Source organism: Eucyclogobius newberryi, unplaced genomic scaffold, assembly GCF_026437365.1.
Source record: "Eucyclogobius newberryi isolate DKJ021-1_F unplaced genomic scaffold, fEucNew1.0.hap1 SCAF_16, whole genome shotgun sequence".
In the NCBI taxonomy this organism is placed as follows: domain Eukaryota; kingdom Metazoa; phylum Chordata; class Actinopteri; order Gobiiformes; family Gobiidae; genus Eucyclogobius; species Eucyclogobius newberryi.
In genome coordinates this window covers 13,493,419-13,512,288 of record NW_027315790.1, presented here as the reverse complement: position 1 = coordinate 13,512,288, position 18,870 = coordinate 13,493,419, and the positions used below count along the sequence as shown (strand labels likewise).

The following is an 18,870-nucleotide window of genomic DNA, read 5'->3' as shown; positions in this document are numbered from 1 at the left end:
TAGTCGTCAGTTCTTCAGTAGCTCGCCCCATCAAAGAAACGGTTGCGCTGTTTAAAAGGCCTATCATTATTGATTGCATGGTGGGGCTCAGCAATGTTTGTGTGGCATGGTGACGAGCACTCAGCAGGGGAGAGAGCATTGGCAGGTCTGTGGGTGAGCCGCTGCCACTGTCATGAGTTTTGAGGTATTCTACGGCATATTCCATACCAGTTTTATTACAATATAGTTGGTATTTTAGTTGGTCCTTATGTTTTAAAAATGTAATGGCATCATGGTATCCGGACTGACGCTGAGGAAGGGCACATTTTCCTTCTATTGATCCAAGGAAAGTGCTCAACATTCTGCCCCCTTGTGGCTTCACTTGGCATTTGATTCTGTGTTGCAATGATAAACTTTGGCATATAGATGCACTTGCCTGGAATATTCCATAGTATGGCATTGAAGCTGTGTCACCAAATGTGTTTTTATTTTATTTTTTGTCATGACCTTTTTCTGAGGTTATGTCAGAATTATTAACATACAAACACAAAGTAACACAAACAAATTTACCAGTTGTGCACCACACACAACCCGCGCACAAAATAATATCATTACCAGAAGGTGACAACATTGGGCCTTGGCAATTTTGTGTTTTGCCCCAAAGAGTAAAACTGAAAAAAAAAAAAAAAAACTTGTTCTAAACCTTTCTGAAAATCAGTTTACCCAGCTTACGTATTGTTCTTGCATTTATTCAATTACAGGTTGTTGTTTTTTTGCTCTAAAATACATTGAAAACCATTTTACTGTGTGCAGTTCATCTGTCCACAGGCCTGACCTGTAACTTGACCTGGTGGTGTTATCTGTTTTTCTCCATTGAGATAGATATATTTAGTAATTACATAGACACAAGCAGGTAGCAAATCTCTCCTCATTTCATTTCCTTTTCTTTTTATTTGTTTATTTCAAAACAACCCTTCTATCCAATCTTCCATAAGTTCTTGACTTAATTCTATTTTGAATACTCAGCTGCAATAACACATTCATCATTACCACGTTGTGGGCTCTCATTTATCACATAGATTGCCGAGCATGCATGTTCTCATCCATAATAGATGCCCAGTGGCTTTTATGAACAGTAACAACTGCTTTTTATCTCATTGTCCTAATTGATATGAACCAAGCGTCATCTAAATGCTCTCTGTTTTAATCAAGCTCCTGTTACCGGGCTGCGCTAATTCTACACCATTCATCAGAGCCATCTCATCGATCAGACATGGGCGATTCCTTCCAATCATCCCTGTCAGACTGTATCGACTAAGAATATTTACATGTTGGCCACTTCCAGGTCAGAGGTCACTGTACATTTATTTGCTTTAGGGAGGAGTTGTGGTTTAGCGCTTGAATGTCAATCATAGCTCAATATGTGGTACGACATGGTGTAAAGTGGAGCAAACCAAAATTTCTGTTTGTGCTTCATTTTAACTTTAACTTAAAATAATTGTATTGGCAGGGAAAACATACATGGGGCGCCATAGCCAAGTAGCTGGCATAGTGTACAGAAACATCAGTGCAGAGTATGCACTGGGAACCCCAAGGTCAAAGTGTGAAACACCTCCAAAAGGTGGTGGAGAACGACTGAGCCAAGGTCCTGTGGGACTTCCAGATACAGACAGACAGAATGGTAATGGCGAACCAACCGGACATTGTGGTGGTGGATAAACAGCAGAGCTGTTGTGGTTGATGTGGCAATACCATGTGATGGCATCATCAGAAAAAAAAAAGAACACACAAAACTAGAGAAGCCAATGGCTCAGGGAAGAGGTGGAGAAGGCGTGAAAGGTGAAGGTGAAAGTGGTGCCCGTGGTCATCGAAGCACTCAGGGCAGTGACCCCCAAATTGTCTACAGCAGATTGCTGGAAAAAGATCAGACATCTCAGCCCGGAAAAGTGAAGTGCTGGGAACAGCAAAGATCCTGTGCAAAATCTTCAAGAACAATGATGGATGTTGAGTGGATGAGACCACCCATGGAGGGTGAAAAGAGGACAAAACTCTGTCAGTGTTTTCGGATCCTGAGTAAGTTGACCCACTGTCAGATGTGACTGATAACTTTCATTCAGGCGAAAATCCTTCTCCCTATAAACTTAAGAAACTTTTGAAACTGTGGCTGAAAAAATAATCAATGCAATAGGAATCTGTGCAATAGAACTTAACAAAAATGTAACTTTCATACCTACATTTTAAAATATGATTGTACTAAGCATATATAAAACTAGTTATGTGACAAATAGAGTGTTATCTACATGGTTCAAAGTCACATGCAAGGATGGGCTTCAACCACCTGCCTAAGAGACCAACATACATGAGTGCAACCTTATTCAATCTTTAAAAGTATTGTTCTACACCACATGCATTCAACAGGAGTGACACTGTTGAATAAATCTAATGCCCTGCGTGCACACACACAAGAATAAACCCACAGGCAATATCTGCACAACTCCATCACACGGGTCAGTTGTGTTTGCGCAGGTCTGCTCTTCTCGTACAGAATCAATGTTTGCTGTGCACTAGCATCGGGAGCAGAGGAGGAGGCGGAGGCGGCCATTTCAGTTTGATTTAGTATGGAGCCTGAAACAACAGGGAGGTGTCATTGAGGAATAAACCTCCGTGCCCATACTACGTGGAAGTGGACGAATCTCTTCTTCTGCGGAGTGGGGCTTTTAGCTGATTTGTGTTTTTCCTTGTTTTGATTTGTGTCCCTTCTCGCTCGCGTTGCCTTTTTGCCATCGGAGCGGAAGGAGAAGGCACACCTGTTTGTTTTTGTGTTCGTCTCTCACCCCTGGCTTGGCAATGTCGTGTGCTCTGTTTGATACCTTAATTGTCAGCTTGCAATTTAGTGTAATGAGGCGAACACACAAGCCTGAAGGTTTAGTGTCAAATAGAGAAGCTAGTCGGTATTTATGAAAACCAATGGCCTTTTCCAAGAGAGTAAAACCAATGGCCTTTTCCAAGAGAGTTTTGTTCTGGGTCTGACCAATATCAAAGGTGCACGTTTTTGGTGTATCACCCATCTGCTTGTCTCTATGGAGATGTTATTATTTTTGCTACATGTTCCACTGTTTGACATTAGTCTGGTTTATTTTCACTGAGACAAGCAGGGGACACATTTTAGCAATAAAAATGCTTTTGATGGAAAAAATGAATGATCGATAAGTTTAATGACATACTGCAGAACAAAGCAGGTAAAAGCGATAACGTCTCCATGCAAACGAGCAGAACAGAAAAGTGACCATCGAGGGAACATCAACAGAAAAATCTGATTTCCATCTATGCAGTAATGGCCACATTGTAAGGTAAATTTCAGTAGAGGAAATACACGAAAGGATTATCTGCAATGTCGTGCAGTTTTCCTCAGTTTATCAACAAAGCGATTTTCTGAGACATTTTTATATCTGGAACGCACAATGGGTTTTATTACAAACACAAAATTACAATGGCGTGGAGTGTTAGACAATATCATGTTTGCCTTCAGTTTATCTTTTCAAAAGTGAAATTCATGTTTGGGGCTTTTAACTGGAAGTCAGTTTAGTAATATAATTGCTCTTTACAAAACTGTCAAAGTTACCACATCCTGTAAGTCAGTATTTTTTGGCAACTCATTTACACTCAGCGAACCCGGAACATGTCTGACTTAGTGTATAAGATAAACACAAGTTGTGACATAATACATTACTTCAAGCCAACGTTCTTATTTTTTACTGAAATAATTGGGTAGAGTGCCATCTACTGGCTGCAGAGGGGATTACATAGAGGAGCTAAATCTAGCTTGCCCTTGACGTGCTCACGTGCAGTTGTATTGAACATAATTTGATGGCAGGAATGCTCAGAAAAAGTCTGACAGTGATTTTAAAAACAGCGCACAAGATGTTGGGCATCACAAAACTGGGAATGTGGGAAGTAATGTCTTAACAGTGTCTTAGGGCTATTTGTGTATCTTTTTACTCTTTACACTCTCTTTATAGTTGTCCGTGACCTCACATATATTGTGGTGAATATCTGTAGTGTCTTAGACTGTGCGTAGCATGGATAATAACAGACATCTGCCCCTGCCTCTATGAGTGGGCTCCGCTTGCATCGTGCCTCTTCGTCACCCTTCTGCCCCATCCTCACATATGCGCGCGTGTTGAGTGCGAAAGCAACAATGACATGACTTATTTATGAGCTTTAGTAGGATTACTTTGAAATAACACATGATGTCACCGCCTCGGGCCACTGTGCCTTTTTCTCACCCACTCCCCCAGTGGATGCATGCAACTCTGACATTTCCTTTGCCGATTGGTGCGTTTAAATAGTGCATATCAACATAATCGTTTTCCCTTCTTGACTAAATGTTTTCCGTTTTTTCCAACTGCAGTGAAGTAAGTCTATAGAATGTCAATCTCTTCAGGGAACCAAGCTACCCTATTGGTCTGGAATCAAAAGACATCTCTAGCTTGAGGAACGCTGTACAGGATTTGAACTGATATGAAATAGTAATCCACAAAAAAAAAATCTTCTTGTCTCCTCGATTCAAAGTACTTGAGGGTGCAGAAGAAAAGACACACTGTTCTGTGTAAGGTGATTATGTGTATGTTTTATATAGAACTAGTAAAGAAGCTGTTTGGAATGGATTACTTCATAGAGATAATAGTGAGTGAGTGAGTGAGTGGGGGGTGGGAATCTATAGCGCAGGATTAGCAGAGTTCTGGAACCAGCCGATATAATGGATTTTAGGACAGCATGACTCATCCCAGCATAACTACTGTTCAGTAAATTGGCCAAATGCTTCTTGTCGTTGCATTGGGGGTAATGTGATTAATTTGTTGATGGCAAGGCTAAAGCAGGAGACATTATTGAAACAGCACTGCAAAAATGGGTTTTTAAGAATAACCTTGGATGTGGAAACCGGATGAAGTATAAATAAATAGATCTATGAGTTAATGTGCATAAAGAAAGATCAGACTTTTCCTTTCTTTGGAAACAGCAGAAACTATATGAACACAAACATACTCATACAATGGTAAAGTATTTAATCGACCAGTGTTTTGTAGTTCTTGGTTCCTTACCCTGGACTGTACATTGTTTTTTGATTTGCAGCAGAGTTTTGAGTTTTGAAAAGAACAACATATCCTTCAAGAGTCTTCCAATGATATCGTGTGGCTTGGAGTCAAATGGAGAAGCGTTTTATTCACTTCACTGCTCACCTGAGTGGAGAGTTCAGCCTGAATGAGCTGCCTTTTTAAGTGCTCGAGGCAAGATCTGTTGGAAAAGAGTTTGTGTGGTACGAAAGTTTTTAGTTTTTCTTTAAATGAGGGTAAGATATACATTTAGAAGGATAACTTTGAGAAGGGTGTCTTTATTCAAGGTCAACTGTGCAGAGATCATCGCATCAAGTTAGACTAGAGCTGCACAATGTCAGAAACATTATGTAATAGTGATAGTTCTTTTTTCTCAAGCTCCTTGGACCCAAGCTTAGAAAAAGGGCCGAGACCACAGACGGTGAGCACGGAATTGTGTGACTGCACTACAATTTAGTTGCTTGTTTAAAGAAAAAAACGTGTGTATGCAAAACATACACAATCAATATATTAATACAAATACATTGTAGTATCACTGAGTGAAATAGAAAAATCCGCTCCGTGTTGGAATTATATGAGTTGTTATTGAATAATACTCATGCTTGTAACTATGATCGTTTTTGACAAACAAGCCTGGGTGACATGATCATAGTTCTTTTATTTTATACCACAACATGCCATTACTTCGCATTTGCATTTTCCAGAACCATGCCACAAACAATTGTCATCATTTGTATTATGCAGGAGAGACATATGAACCATGTTAATATGTTAGTCCTTTCAATGCATGCACAATAGGTCCCTCAGCATCTTGCCACCAATGGACTATAATAAATGAATGAATAAGTGAATGAACATGGTGGCAGTAATCAGAAGTCACATTCAATGACGACCCATGAATCAAAGCATCGCACAACATAAGCGTGTGGAAATGAGATCCAGTGCCCTTCGCCTGTGAGGTGGCAGGGGAGACAGGCAGAGCCAGAGTGACGTATTGGGAGGGAAAGGCAAGGTTAAATAAACATATTGATTAATCTTTACCATGTGCATTTGCTACTAAGGCATCATTCAAACAGCTAACCAAAGGAGAGAATTAGCGGAGACATGCGCGCGGAACTCGATGGCTAACGAAAAGGGACAGTTGAAATGGAGGTTAAGTACATAGGAGGTGATTGTATAATTGCACAGACAAAGGCATAATATGTTCACAATGTATATAATTATGTTTCTAAATGGGTTCTAGTTAAGGCGTAATTGCTTTATCCATCAAGTTTCCTGTCAATTGTAAATATTCAACAACCTGGATCTGTTAGTGCCTAATGTTTACATGCACACCAACTATCTGATCATGATTTCATTTTCTGGAGTTATCAGATTATTAGTTCATGTGTAATCAGATGTTCTTCAGATTGCTAAAAATGGCTAACTAATGAGCCAAAGACAGAAATATTTTGTACTTTGTATTCCTTATACAGGTAGGTAAAATATCCATGTTCAATCATTTACCATGGACTAAAAATGTACTACTCATTAACAGATGTGGTTGGGATAGGACTGGATTGGAGTAACAAATTGGGGTGGGGAGTCCTTGCCCCAAGTGGAGGAGTTCAAGTATCTCGGGGTCTTGTTCACGAGTGAGGGAAGGATGGAGCGTGAGATCGACAGGTGGATCGGTGCAGCGGCTGCAGTGATGCAGTCGCTGTATCGGACCGTTGTGGTAAAGAGGGAGCTGAGCCGAAAGGCAAAGCTCTCTATTTACCGGTCGGTCTACGTTCCTACCCTCACCTATGGTCATGAGCTTTGGGTAGTGACCGAAAGAACAAGATCGCGGATACAAGTGGTCTAAATGAGTTTCCTCCGCCGTGTGGCTGGGCGCTCCCTTAGAGATAAGGTGAGGAGCTCGGCCACACGGGGGGAGCTCGGAGTAGAGCCGCTGCTCCTCCACGTCGAGAGGAGCCAGCTGAGGTGGCTCGGGCATCTGTTCCGGATGCCTCCTGGGTGCCTCCCTGGGGAGGTGTTTCAGGCATGTCCCACCGGGAAGAGGCCCCGGGGAAGACCCAGGACACGCTGGAGAGACTATGTCTCTCGGCTGGCCTGGGAACGCCTCGGGATCCCCCCGGAGGAGTTAGAGGAAGTGTCTGGGGAGAAGGAAGTCTGGGAGTCCCTGCTCAGACTGCTGCCCCCGCGACCCGGCCCCGGATAAAGCGGCAGAAGATCGATGGATGGATGGACGGAGTAACAAATTCCAAGAAGTAGCGGTGGGTTCTAAAAAGTATTCCCTCCTCCTCTGTCATCAACACTCCATCTCCATCTAAGATACAAGGTCAATTTAGGTTCTCATCTATAACACAAATATATCACAAAACAAAACATAGCATTGTTCCTTTAATGAACCCTTGTGGATGTATTTCTTTCTCGTTAAAACAATCCCCTCTTTACAATTGAATGGCTGTGGTTACAGACTTGTGCCGTATCACAGGTTCCAAGAAAACTGTATTGTATTGCGCTGCATTGTTTTGCTCATATTCCACACAAACCTGCTGCACGTTTCTGCTTCACTATTCACTGACTCCGTTCAACAGGGCCTTTACTGTTTCCAAGGCAACCTGCAAAGTGGGAGACAGAGGACGGGTTGATACGGCGAAGCAAAATATAAGGGACCACACAAATCCAATTGTATGATGCGTTTTAGCGCAGAATTGGTTTGAACCTAAGATGATATGTATTATACTGGTAAATCCTTTGAGAAGAAGGAAGCGCAGACCATTGCCTGGACTCGCACCAGGTTCAGTGGACTGCTTTTTGTCTTCTTGACTCATTCCTTAATGGCTGGATTTGGAACGGACCGGGATCCAGACTGACTCACTGTATATTCAATTCAGAAGATCTCAGTCTGGTCATCACCTCCTCCTCTGCAGCCAAACTCAAACAGAACAGTGCAATCAAGTTTTTTTTTATTTCAGCGACGCATGGGAAACTGAGGAGCTAATTGGTCATCTAACATTTACAACAACAAAATCAAACTTCTATCACCTCAGACTGATCGCATTTTGTTGTTTCAGCTTATTGATTCTGCGGACAGCGTGCGTTTTTCAGTTCCCTGTGGTATTTTGCTCCTTTCTTTTTTCTTCATAAGCAGCCATTAGTGTTTTGATAATCCACCTGTCAATCATGTCATGAAGTTGGTATCCAGACTTACATCTTTGTTAAGTGTTTAAGAAGTGTGTAGTCTTGTGTGTGCTGGTCAGTCACATAAAGTCACTGATGAAGACATTTGTCGAGACCGTCAAATCAATAGAATTAAAAAATAATCCATTCTTGTTCCGACCAACCACAATTGGCCCCTCTGAGTTTTGCTGCCACTTTTTCACCAATTAGTTGCTGTCAAAGAGTCCACAAATCCACAAATAAATACATGCTGCGTATTTTTTGCGCATGGAGTCATTCTTGTTGCCTTGCTTTTATCCTTTTACAATTTGTCCATGGAATAATTCAGCATGCAATAGAATACTAATCTATCTTTGAACTGGCTTGAGACTTTGTTGTTGATGCTTGCTAGACAGGCACAGTCAAGGCTACAAGTGTTGATCGCCCGTCCCGTGCTCTCTTATCCGTCTCCTGGCTTTCCTTGAAGAATCGGTGCTGCTGCGATCCCTCTTTGTTTAGTCCCAAATATACTGAATTGTTACTGAACGGCACATTATTCCATTTTGCAGACATTGTCGGCAGCCATCTATTTTGTATGAGCTCTCCTTCACACCCCAGTGCTCGCCACTCCACATTCCCACTGCTTCCGCTGTGTTTGTGGAAATGGGTGCAGCTCATTGTTGGGTTTACAACATGTGTAGGCGCTGGGTGTGAGCTGATAGTAGTATATATCATAGTATAATATATTGTCTGGACTATTTCAAAGGCGCACATACTTCTACACCAGGGTAGAACTGGTTTTGGTCACTATTGTGCGTTGGTAATGGATAGTCATTGCACATTTCAGTGTGAAATTACGAGCAAATGTATATGTGAGAAAAACAACAATATTCTATCACATTGGAAACTTAAGTGGTCCTATTTGATGCACATGGGGAATATATTGCCTGAGTATATATAGGTATATGATATAAAATTGTTTGCCATGATACATACAATAAATACATGGCAAAGGGGACACTTTATGCATTTATTTTGCAGGGTATTCTCTTTACCGGTATTTACAAATAAGAAGTTACTATAACTTTTCTAATAAATTAAACAAAGCAACGGTCACTATAACCTTTTGACTTAGATATTTATTAAAGCTTATAATTTATAACATTTGAGGGGATTAATATCAAAATTATATAATTGCTTTAATCATTACGTACGTCATTACTACGTAAATATATTAAACACAAATGGGAAACAGAAGAGAACTTTTTGTGTCAGTCAAAAAGTGGGAAAGTGTTTATACATCCCAGTGGAGGACAACAAACTACTGTATAAACAAAAAAATATTGTTGAAAAAGTGTTACTTTTTTGATGGCACCATATCAAAGTGCCCATTATTCACAAGGAAATGCAAACTGCTGGAGAAAACTGTGGCAGCCTGGAGGCAAACCTCTATCATGTGTCTTGGGACTGTCCTGTTGCTCAATTATTGGACTAAAATGAACAATGCACTGCAGACTGTTTTTGACATTGTCATCCCACTCAATTTCAGAATTATGTACTTGGGCCTCAAAAGTCCTGCCATGGATACAACAATTTGGACCATACTTTTGGCCACAGGAAAGAAAGCCGTCACAAAGAGATGGATGACTCAAACCACACCACGGTCGTGGACTGGACTAACATTGATAAGATATATTAGACAAATGGACAAACTGACTTTTGGACTTAATTTGAAAATTGACAAATTTGATTAACTAAATTGGGACTTATATGTTGACCTTTTTCGTTGGATGTTGGATTTTTATTATATACATTGCAGAATTGAAAAAAAAGCAAATACATGTATATTCTGCAGTATCCGGCTACACTGTTTACTACTTTAGAAAATAATTATTCACAACCTATCTGCATGATTTGGGTAACTTTAATAGGTTTATTCTTTAACATTGTTTCAACAACAATTCAAATTTACTTTTAAAAATGCAAACGCCAGAAAGACACTGAACATTTTAGCCTGAGGTTCAAAAAGTGAGTGAGCCCAAAATCATAGGGATGTATTGTGAAATTGTACTCTGGTACTGTCCTGTAATTTGGATCAATTTAACTTACCACTAAAGTGGTAGATTGATTAAATTGATACAAGATATACATTTAGTCTTGAATCTCTTTCTTGGATTGAGCGAGGTTAGTGTGCACATTTCTCCATCTCCTTAAGCAGAAGTGATAGCTGTTGTCAGCTTTAGTCCGGCCCATGTGTAGGGAGCAGGAGGCATTGATTGAATTGCTGCTTGACAAAGCAGAAACTGCTTATTGAGCTAATGCACCTGCGTGTTTGGGTCGATCTCACAATGTCACTAGCATACAGCAAAGGGAGCAGGCACAATAAGAGGGGAATCAAAAACACTGTTGTTCTGGTATGATTAGAACTCAATACTGATTGAACCTCCCAATATAATGTCTCTGCAGTGCTGATGTTTTCCAAGGATACTGAAATAAACTATCAGTATCAAATTGTCCAGATGTAGAACCATTTGTTACACATTCCATTCCTTCTCTATACATGCACAGACACACTCACTAACGAATGTAGCACAAACTAATCTCAGTGGGTATGTTTTCTATATGAAAAAGACAGCAAATACAATTTTATTCCCCCGTGTATTGGTCCCTCCCTTTCACATGTTTTGGTCACTTGATTCTCTGCATGGAACATCTGCAACAAACTTTTTTTCTCAGTTTTTATTCAAAAACTTAATTCATAGTATTTTACATGATCAGTGCACATGCACACTATTTCTTTACTGCACATGATTGACATGACCATGACATGCTTGTGAATGTAGGGTCATCATTGGTTGTGTTCTCACCTGACCTACCTGGTAAAATATTTACTAAACAAAAATGACTAACTAAATCATTCATAATCAAGATTTGGCAATTTGCATAATGTGGGACTCTGACTGTAAAGCTGTAACACATTTATCAAGTGGAACAAGCATTTATTTCCATAATCCCTGGACAAGTAGAATGTTGCAGAGTAATTCATCTATATTTGTTGAGTAAACTACCGTAATCAATTGTATTAAATACTGTATAAACATCTAACAATGTTCGAAATCCTTTTTTTTTGTTTGTTCTGTTGACAAATGTGTATACAAAAATATAGAATGTTCTCACAGTGCAGGCTGCAATCTTTTTTCTTTTCTTTTTTGACATTTTTGAGGCTTCTTTTGAACTCCTTTTGCCCCAAAGCTAAAAGCGCAGGAATGACAAATGGAGAAGCAAATCTAAAAACAACAGAAAACCAAGGACATCCGTCTTGTGGAGGTCAAAGTTCATGGGACAGTCATTCCGTTTCATCTCCTCCACTGTCCTCTGTTTCGGTCACCAGAAATGACAAGGGATGATAAAAGTGTTAAAAATAGGTATATAAGTAGGTGATGTAACAGTTTAGTGACGTGATAGATGGTCTGAATATTTGCAGACAGAGCTCATGTATAGGATATGGGGAGCGTTTCAGTGTGTGTGTGTGTGTGTGTGCGTGTGCGTGTGCGTGTGCGTGTGCGTGTGCGTGTGCGTGTGCGCGTGCACGTGTGTGTGTGTGTGCGCGCGCGTGTGTGTGTGTGCGTGTGTGCGCGTGTGTGTGCGTGTGTGTGTGTGTGTGTGTGTGCGCGCGTGTGCGTGTGTGTGGCAGTCTGGTGATGCATTGATGGACGAGGGTTGCAGTTTGCCGTTTCAGCAGTGGAAGTGCTTAAAGCATCTAGGCCCCAGGGACGAGTCGTGTCACATCCCGCCTTCCTCCTGACTTATGGACCTGCCATGAAAAACACCCAAGGGCTCCTGTACGGGCCAGGGGGGAGAATAGAAGGGGACTGGGGGATCTTTTAGTTCCACCCGAGCAGAGAACTTGGCCAGACCACCCTGAAACTAATGACACTTTGACGCTGACGATAGTGATAGGCTTATTATAGTATGCAACCCGTCATTGTTAGTCTTGTTTTTAACATGGGTTTCTCCAATTTCTTTCCTAAAACGCCTGACTAAAATGAGCCCCAATTCAAACGGAAGCTGTTCCTGAACCGTTTCAATCGGACATGCTGTGGTTTTGTAATCTGATGGCGGATTTACTCTAATTATGAGAAGAAACAAGCTCTGCTCAGAGGATCTAAGATTTTAAATTCTGCCTAAGTTAAATATATGAATAAGTAAAGGAGGTCTGGCGGGATGGTCTGATTGACACTAGTTTGAGCTTTTGTTGGGTTTTGACAATTCTTTCTTAAAAAATGTAAGGTATATTAACTAAAAAATAGGTTTAAGGTCTTGAAATAAAACAAAAAAGTCATTTTTTTTTTAGGGTATTTTTTATTTGTGGCTTTGGAGAACAAACTGTTTTTCCCAGAATGTTTGATTTGAAGTGGGTTACATCTTTATTTATTTAAGTACAACATATCAAGCCACGAGAGAGTTCCCTTTTATCAGATGGTGGACAAAATCAAATAAATAAAGAATACAAAATAAACAGTGCACTATGTTTTAAAAATGTTCATTGAACCGTGTCCAACTCAAAGTTAGAAAATACATCAGCGTTAGAACAGTCATCAGTTTGTTTTGAACATGTTTACATGTTTTACGTACAGTTTGGCCTACAAAGTAACAAGATATACCTGAAGAAGGCGCCATCTCTTAAAATCAACTGCACATATTACATTTTTGTCTTTCAGAGTTTATTAGTGGTGATTTTTACATCAAAGTCATAAAACATCCAAATGGCTGATCCTCAGTGGAGTTTAAAAAGGTATTTGTCAGTTCAGTGCTTCAGGCAGATCCGTGTTCGAGGAATTTTGCCAGTTATGGTACTATTAGACTTAATTTACTGCCCAAACTAATATCCAGAAATGGAGAGAGCAGGCTGAATATTCTCCCCACATACACACCTTGCACAGCATACATGCCTCACACTCTGACGGTGCAGTGCCCCCTATCACATTTAATGCAGTGGAATCAGTCATCCTGCTCACCTCTTCTCCCACTATCAAGGATCCTTCTTCTTTTAACATTGTTTCTACCCCACACGTTTTGACTTGCCCCGGTGGTAATCACATCTGTCACTAATAGTATTAATTTATGCCAGCCAGCCTCCATTGAAGTGTGCTAGAAGTCATTGCCAGGAACGAGGTGTATGAAACATCACAACACAGATACAACAAATCCACCTTCTGCGTTAGAATACTGTAAAATATTCGGAATATACATTATCAATTGGAAAGCAACATGCTCAGGCAGGTTATGACAGAGGTTATGTACAGCATCTTTTTTAACGTGTAAAGTCATTCACAGTTTCTTTTAAACCTTGAAATCAGTTTAGATGGGTTACCTTATGTTCTACAAGAGTGTTCATCTGACAAGTCACTGAATCAACACTGATGATCTGGTTACCATGGCAGCTGTCTAAAGGCTGAATACATTTCCAGGAAGGAGATGATGCTGTCCTAGTCTTTGAATGTGGAGAAAGCTGAAAAGCCTATTGATTTGAGTGACTTTGACTAATAGGGCCCCATTGTGAAAGCCACATCATAGGGTTAAGGCCTCTGCAAAATGGGCACTTATGTTGACCCCCTCCGGTTTACAGGAAGTGCACATGGCCAATTTCTACTAAAAAGTACTGTACAAACCTTGTGCTCCTCTGTGACTCACTGCACTTAAGTATTTCTACTATTGAAAATTCTTATGCTGTTTCAATGTTAAGTGCATTCCTGGAAAGTATACATTTAAATTTACATTGCTTCAGTGCAAGAAATGTCAGCAGCAGTATCATCAAACTTCAAGTGAGCAGGTGAGGTATTAATGTAGAGCCACTGCCTGAGCCACTGTATGTGTGTGACACATTACTATTACTATATAACAATTATTGAACTGCGCTGCAGCCATTCAAATGAGTAATTGTAATGTTATCTTATCTCATTTCCAAACTTTACTTATTGAAATGAATACATTAACATTTTCATGTCTATTTCATAATGTATTACCTTGCAACATGAGTAGATAACATTTTACATTTGGATCATAATTTCCTTTTTAGAGGATTATTCTCATGTTCAAGCTGCAGAGGTGAAATGGTTGACTCTGTTCACCATGACTAGAGCCATCCTAGCAGCTCATATGCTAACGCAGCCGAGTCCTTGTGTGGATGCTAAGCCCGGTTTGATGGAATAAGGCAGCCTTGGCCGATCCAAATAAAGGTTGCAGCACAGTGGAGCTGAAAGTGACAAGTTAGTCTGTCTTTAATGGATTTAAAAGAAGAGACCTAGAGCTCAAGCAAAAGCCAAATGTGTAATTGAGGGAATGTTTGAAGGTGTGAGCAGGTGTGATGAAATCAGAGATGAAGAATTTTGCAGTGACATTTCCTTTAGTTGAGTGTATAAGTATATTTACGGTAGTTGAATTCAGTTTAACAGCCAGTTAACAAGAAAATCAGTTCCATTTAACACTATTTCTTCATCCAAAGTCTACTACATCGATATACTTTTTACTGACAGATTTGTTTGTGGACCTCTCGATTGAAAAAATAATATAATTGACCCTTAGACATGACTGAATCGAGATTGAGATTCAAATTTGACTATTTTCCCAGCCCCATTATGACCAATAAAGTCAGTTTGCATATTACCAGAACACACTCTAGTCATTATAGCACATGTACCTAGTAAGTGTAGTTCATAGTAACAAATGTACCTGTTTTAAAGACTCCTGGCCTGTTTTACCCTGCGACAGTGACAACCATGTTTTGCTGAAGGGTTTCAAGATTAGATAGGATAACATTTTTAAAAAGTTCTTAAGATTTTCTACTCAATGCACGTTGAAGTCTTGTTTGAAACCACCCTCTACTAGTTGATGCTATAGGGATAAAATTCTTAGACCAAGCAACCATTGAAGTGGATTTGTACCAACAGGGATGTTGCATTGCAGTACAGTCAGCCATTGGTCATTTCATGAAAAGCAACAGTCCTATCACTGCTACTGCAAGTAATTATTACTCACTCCCCCACATTGTAAAACTCAGTAAATGACCATTAGACAGCACACAATGTCTTCCTTATAATGGCTATTTAGTTGCTTTCCCCATCTGGTCCTGACTTATTAGTGAAACGTTGCAGAAGTTAAACAGCTGGCAGAGAGGCTGTGTGTGCACAGAGTGAGCGGTGTTAGTGTGTAGGAGGTCTTATGTCCTCTTCAGAGCCTGGTCCAGGTCCTGTGGAGACACTTGATTTCCATCCAGAGTCCAGCTCCTGTTCATGTCCAGACCCTCCCTGTGTGGGATTGTGCCATTGTGCTCGGGAAGACTGCCACATGTGTGCAGATTTGTAGAAAATTGGCTTGAACGTTTTGCATGTAACTATAGAAATTATATCCAGAAACAAAGCTTTTACAATGTATTTCCCATTGTTGGGTCTTGTTTTGTTCAAACATGTTAAAGAGTATACAATAAAAAGACAGCTGGCGATCAAAGTAGCAGCACTTTTTGTAATTCTTCTTCTGTTGCTAGAGCCACTGTTCTAATCTGTGTGTGTTTTCTGTCCTTGTAGCACTGCCCAGTTACACTTGTGGAAATCCCGGACAGCTGCTGAACGGGCACCAGCAGGGGTCCACGTTCAACATCGGGGACAAAATCCGCTACAGCTGCAGCCCGGGTTACGTGCTGGAGGGCCACACCACTCTCTCCTGCCTGGCCACCTCCGCCGGCAACGCAGCCTGGGACTTCCCCCTGCCCTACTGCAGAGGTAGGCACAAAACACACCCAATTCAGTGTCACAATTCACACAATGCCATAAGAAGGTGAGTTTACTTATGAATTTGGATTGAACGTCAGTGTTTCTTTTTCTTTTTTCTTACTGTATAGTACGTATTTGTTAATATGGCCCAATTAAATATATCAAGGATTTAATTATCTGCAAATTTGAGTATTGTATGGATACATTTAAGCAATACATATGAAATACATATGAAAAAATAAAATAATTGGATTCTGTTGTGAATGCAAGGTCTTCTGCTCTTGTACTTTCTTGGTTCTTTCTTGTTGAGAGCTACTGCGACAATAATGTGCTCCTTTATTATACCAGGTTTAGACCCGGGGTAGTGTCGAATTAAAGGGGAACTATGCAACGTTTCTGTTAGGGAGATACACCACCTGCTTCTCTCCATCCTGATGTTATTGCTTTGCCTGGGAGGTTTCACAGTATGGTATTAACCTCATCAATCTTTATTGCATTTACAGTATTTACTAAATTGTAGGTGTTTTTTATGGCAAAAAACATAAAAAAAACATTATGAAACATTGAGCGGGGCTGTTTCTCCACAGATTGACCGGTTACTTAGTCGAGTGATGTCACCAAAGATTTGTTTATTCTCATACTGTGGTGGAACATTACAGGCAAGGCATTAACATAAAGAAAAATAGCGATCCCTCCTAAAAAGGGTTAGACTATTAGTAGCATTAGTGCACATTTGAATATCATATACTGTACTTGAAATCATTTACTTGCATTTTACTCTGAACTGAAGCAGATAAATAATCAGGCAAGGCAAGTTTATTTGTAGAGCACAATTCGACACAAGGCAATTCAAAGTGCTTCACACAACAGGAAAGAAATGCATTAAAATCACAAAGATGATTATATTATTTTCTGTATAAATATGGTTTTATTTGTTTGTATTTTTAAAGAAAACTATACCGTGCCATCGTATGCCCGTGGTCTAGAATCTGCATCTTGCCTGTTCCACACTGATAAAAAGGTTGACCCCCACACACAGGCGAACATGCTCTCTGTGGTTATCCTGATATCTTATTTACACTGACAGGACCTCATGTGTGGGCTCCCAGTCAGGTACTTGTGCCAGTTGTCCTTCCCTTCTCTCAGTGAGCAAGCACCCTGCGGCAGCGACACCTGCCAGAGTGACTTCTCCAACGCAACATGACACACTTACTAAATTAGATAGCAAAACACTATTATGCTGATACGGCATGCAGGATTTTAAACAGATTTGTACTCCAGTTAATTCAATACTCAATTTAGACTGTAGTGTGTGTTGTCTGTGTGGCCATGTGGACTAGAGTTTGTGTCAAAGTCCCCACTGTGAAGATCAGCGAGACATGGTGCCATCTGTAACCAGGCCGGGAGTCAGGAAGCCCACGTAGAAACACACATGGCCAACCGTTTCCACCCACCCACCCACTCACTCACTCACTCACTCACTCTCATGCATGTCCAGCCTGAGATGCGCGATCTGGTGTCAGTTTGATTCATTTTCAACAACCTTATTTGGGCATAGGGGTCATCAAACAAAGAGAATCATTTTACAATTGTTTTTTCCCCTGTATATATATTGACTGTAAACGACAAACTCATTTTAAGGTAGTTTTATTGTGCTATTTTTCAGGTATTTATTAGAATTGAACTGTAACATAAGACAGATATTTTACATGTTGTTACTTTATGTAAACTATAGGCTATTAAAATTGATTTAACATAATATTTAAAGGTCCCATAACATGCAAAATCGACTTTTCAGAGCTTTTAACCTTCTTACATTGCTATTTGTGCTTCATATATGTACCCAGAGTGTTTTTTTGATTGATTCCCGCAGTTTTTAGCAATATTACAGACTATCTCCTTTCCGCGAATCTACAAACTGATGGGGGGTGGATGCAAGACCGCGTCATAAGGGCAAGCACGCGTCATCATCCCCCCTTATAGCACCTTTAATGTATTTTTATTTAAATCTTACAGTCTGAATGCAATGAACATCCTGTATTTACAGATATAAAACATTACTGTGTCAAAGTTATACATATCTTCTACCTGTACACGCCTACAACTTGATACTGACACAATACTGGCAAATTATTTTTATTTTATGAGCGATCTTGGAACATTTTTTAAAGTTTATAGTTTAGGTCTCTTAAGTTAAGATAGTTTAGCTTAACCCACATGTTTATTGTATCATGACGTGCTGAATCTTAACTATTTTTCTTTCCCTCAGGCCAGTCCTGTTTCACTTTCCTTTTTTGGGCACTTAAGTATGCTATTATACTACTTCTTCAGAAGAAATTACACACTAACAAGTTTTTAGAAACTAGCAATTTCCTCAGAGATCAATTGAGGTTTCCCAGAGCCAAATAAAAGTGACTGCGTACATCTGTGTTTCTTCATGGCACACAAGTGTGTTGGTAATGTCACTCCAATTATAGACCAACGTGAGGGAACAAAAATCTGATTTGCATTTGTCACTGTCGCTTTTCACTTTAGAAATACGTCTCTGAACTTCAAACCGCCATTTGTGTTAATATAGACTCTTTGAGCGTTTTAAACAACATGGACTTGTGTTATAGTATACACCTTAAGGGACAATTAGTTTTGTATAATCTTTAGTTTTTTTAACCACCTAATTATATAAATGTATTGTTTGATATAAAACAGCAGAACGTATTTAGCTCCGCTGCTACTAACTAATAAATCTTATTATCAAAACTATCACAACGATTCTAATGACTGTCAGCTAGTGAGGGGCAGATCGATTACAAAATATTGATATATTGAGACAAAGTCATGTTAGTTCAAGCAGAGGTTGAAAG

The 18,870-nt window shown here is 39.9% G+C and overlaps 1 protein-coding gene across 1 annotated transcript in view; it reads left to right on the top strand.

Moving 5' to 3' along the window:
- csmd2 (CUB and Sushi multiple domains 2) overlaps positions 1 to 18,870 on the top strand; it is a 245,291-nt gene that overhangs the window by 80,708 nt on the left and 145,713 nt on the right. Inside the window, exon 4 of the mRNA XM_072447628.1 lies at positions 15,824 to 16,018. Within this exon, the coding sequence (XP_072303729.1) occupies positions 15,824 to 16,018 (195 nt within the window). The remainder of the gene's footprint in view (positions 1 to 15,823; positions 16,019 to 18,870) is intronic.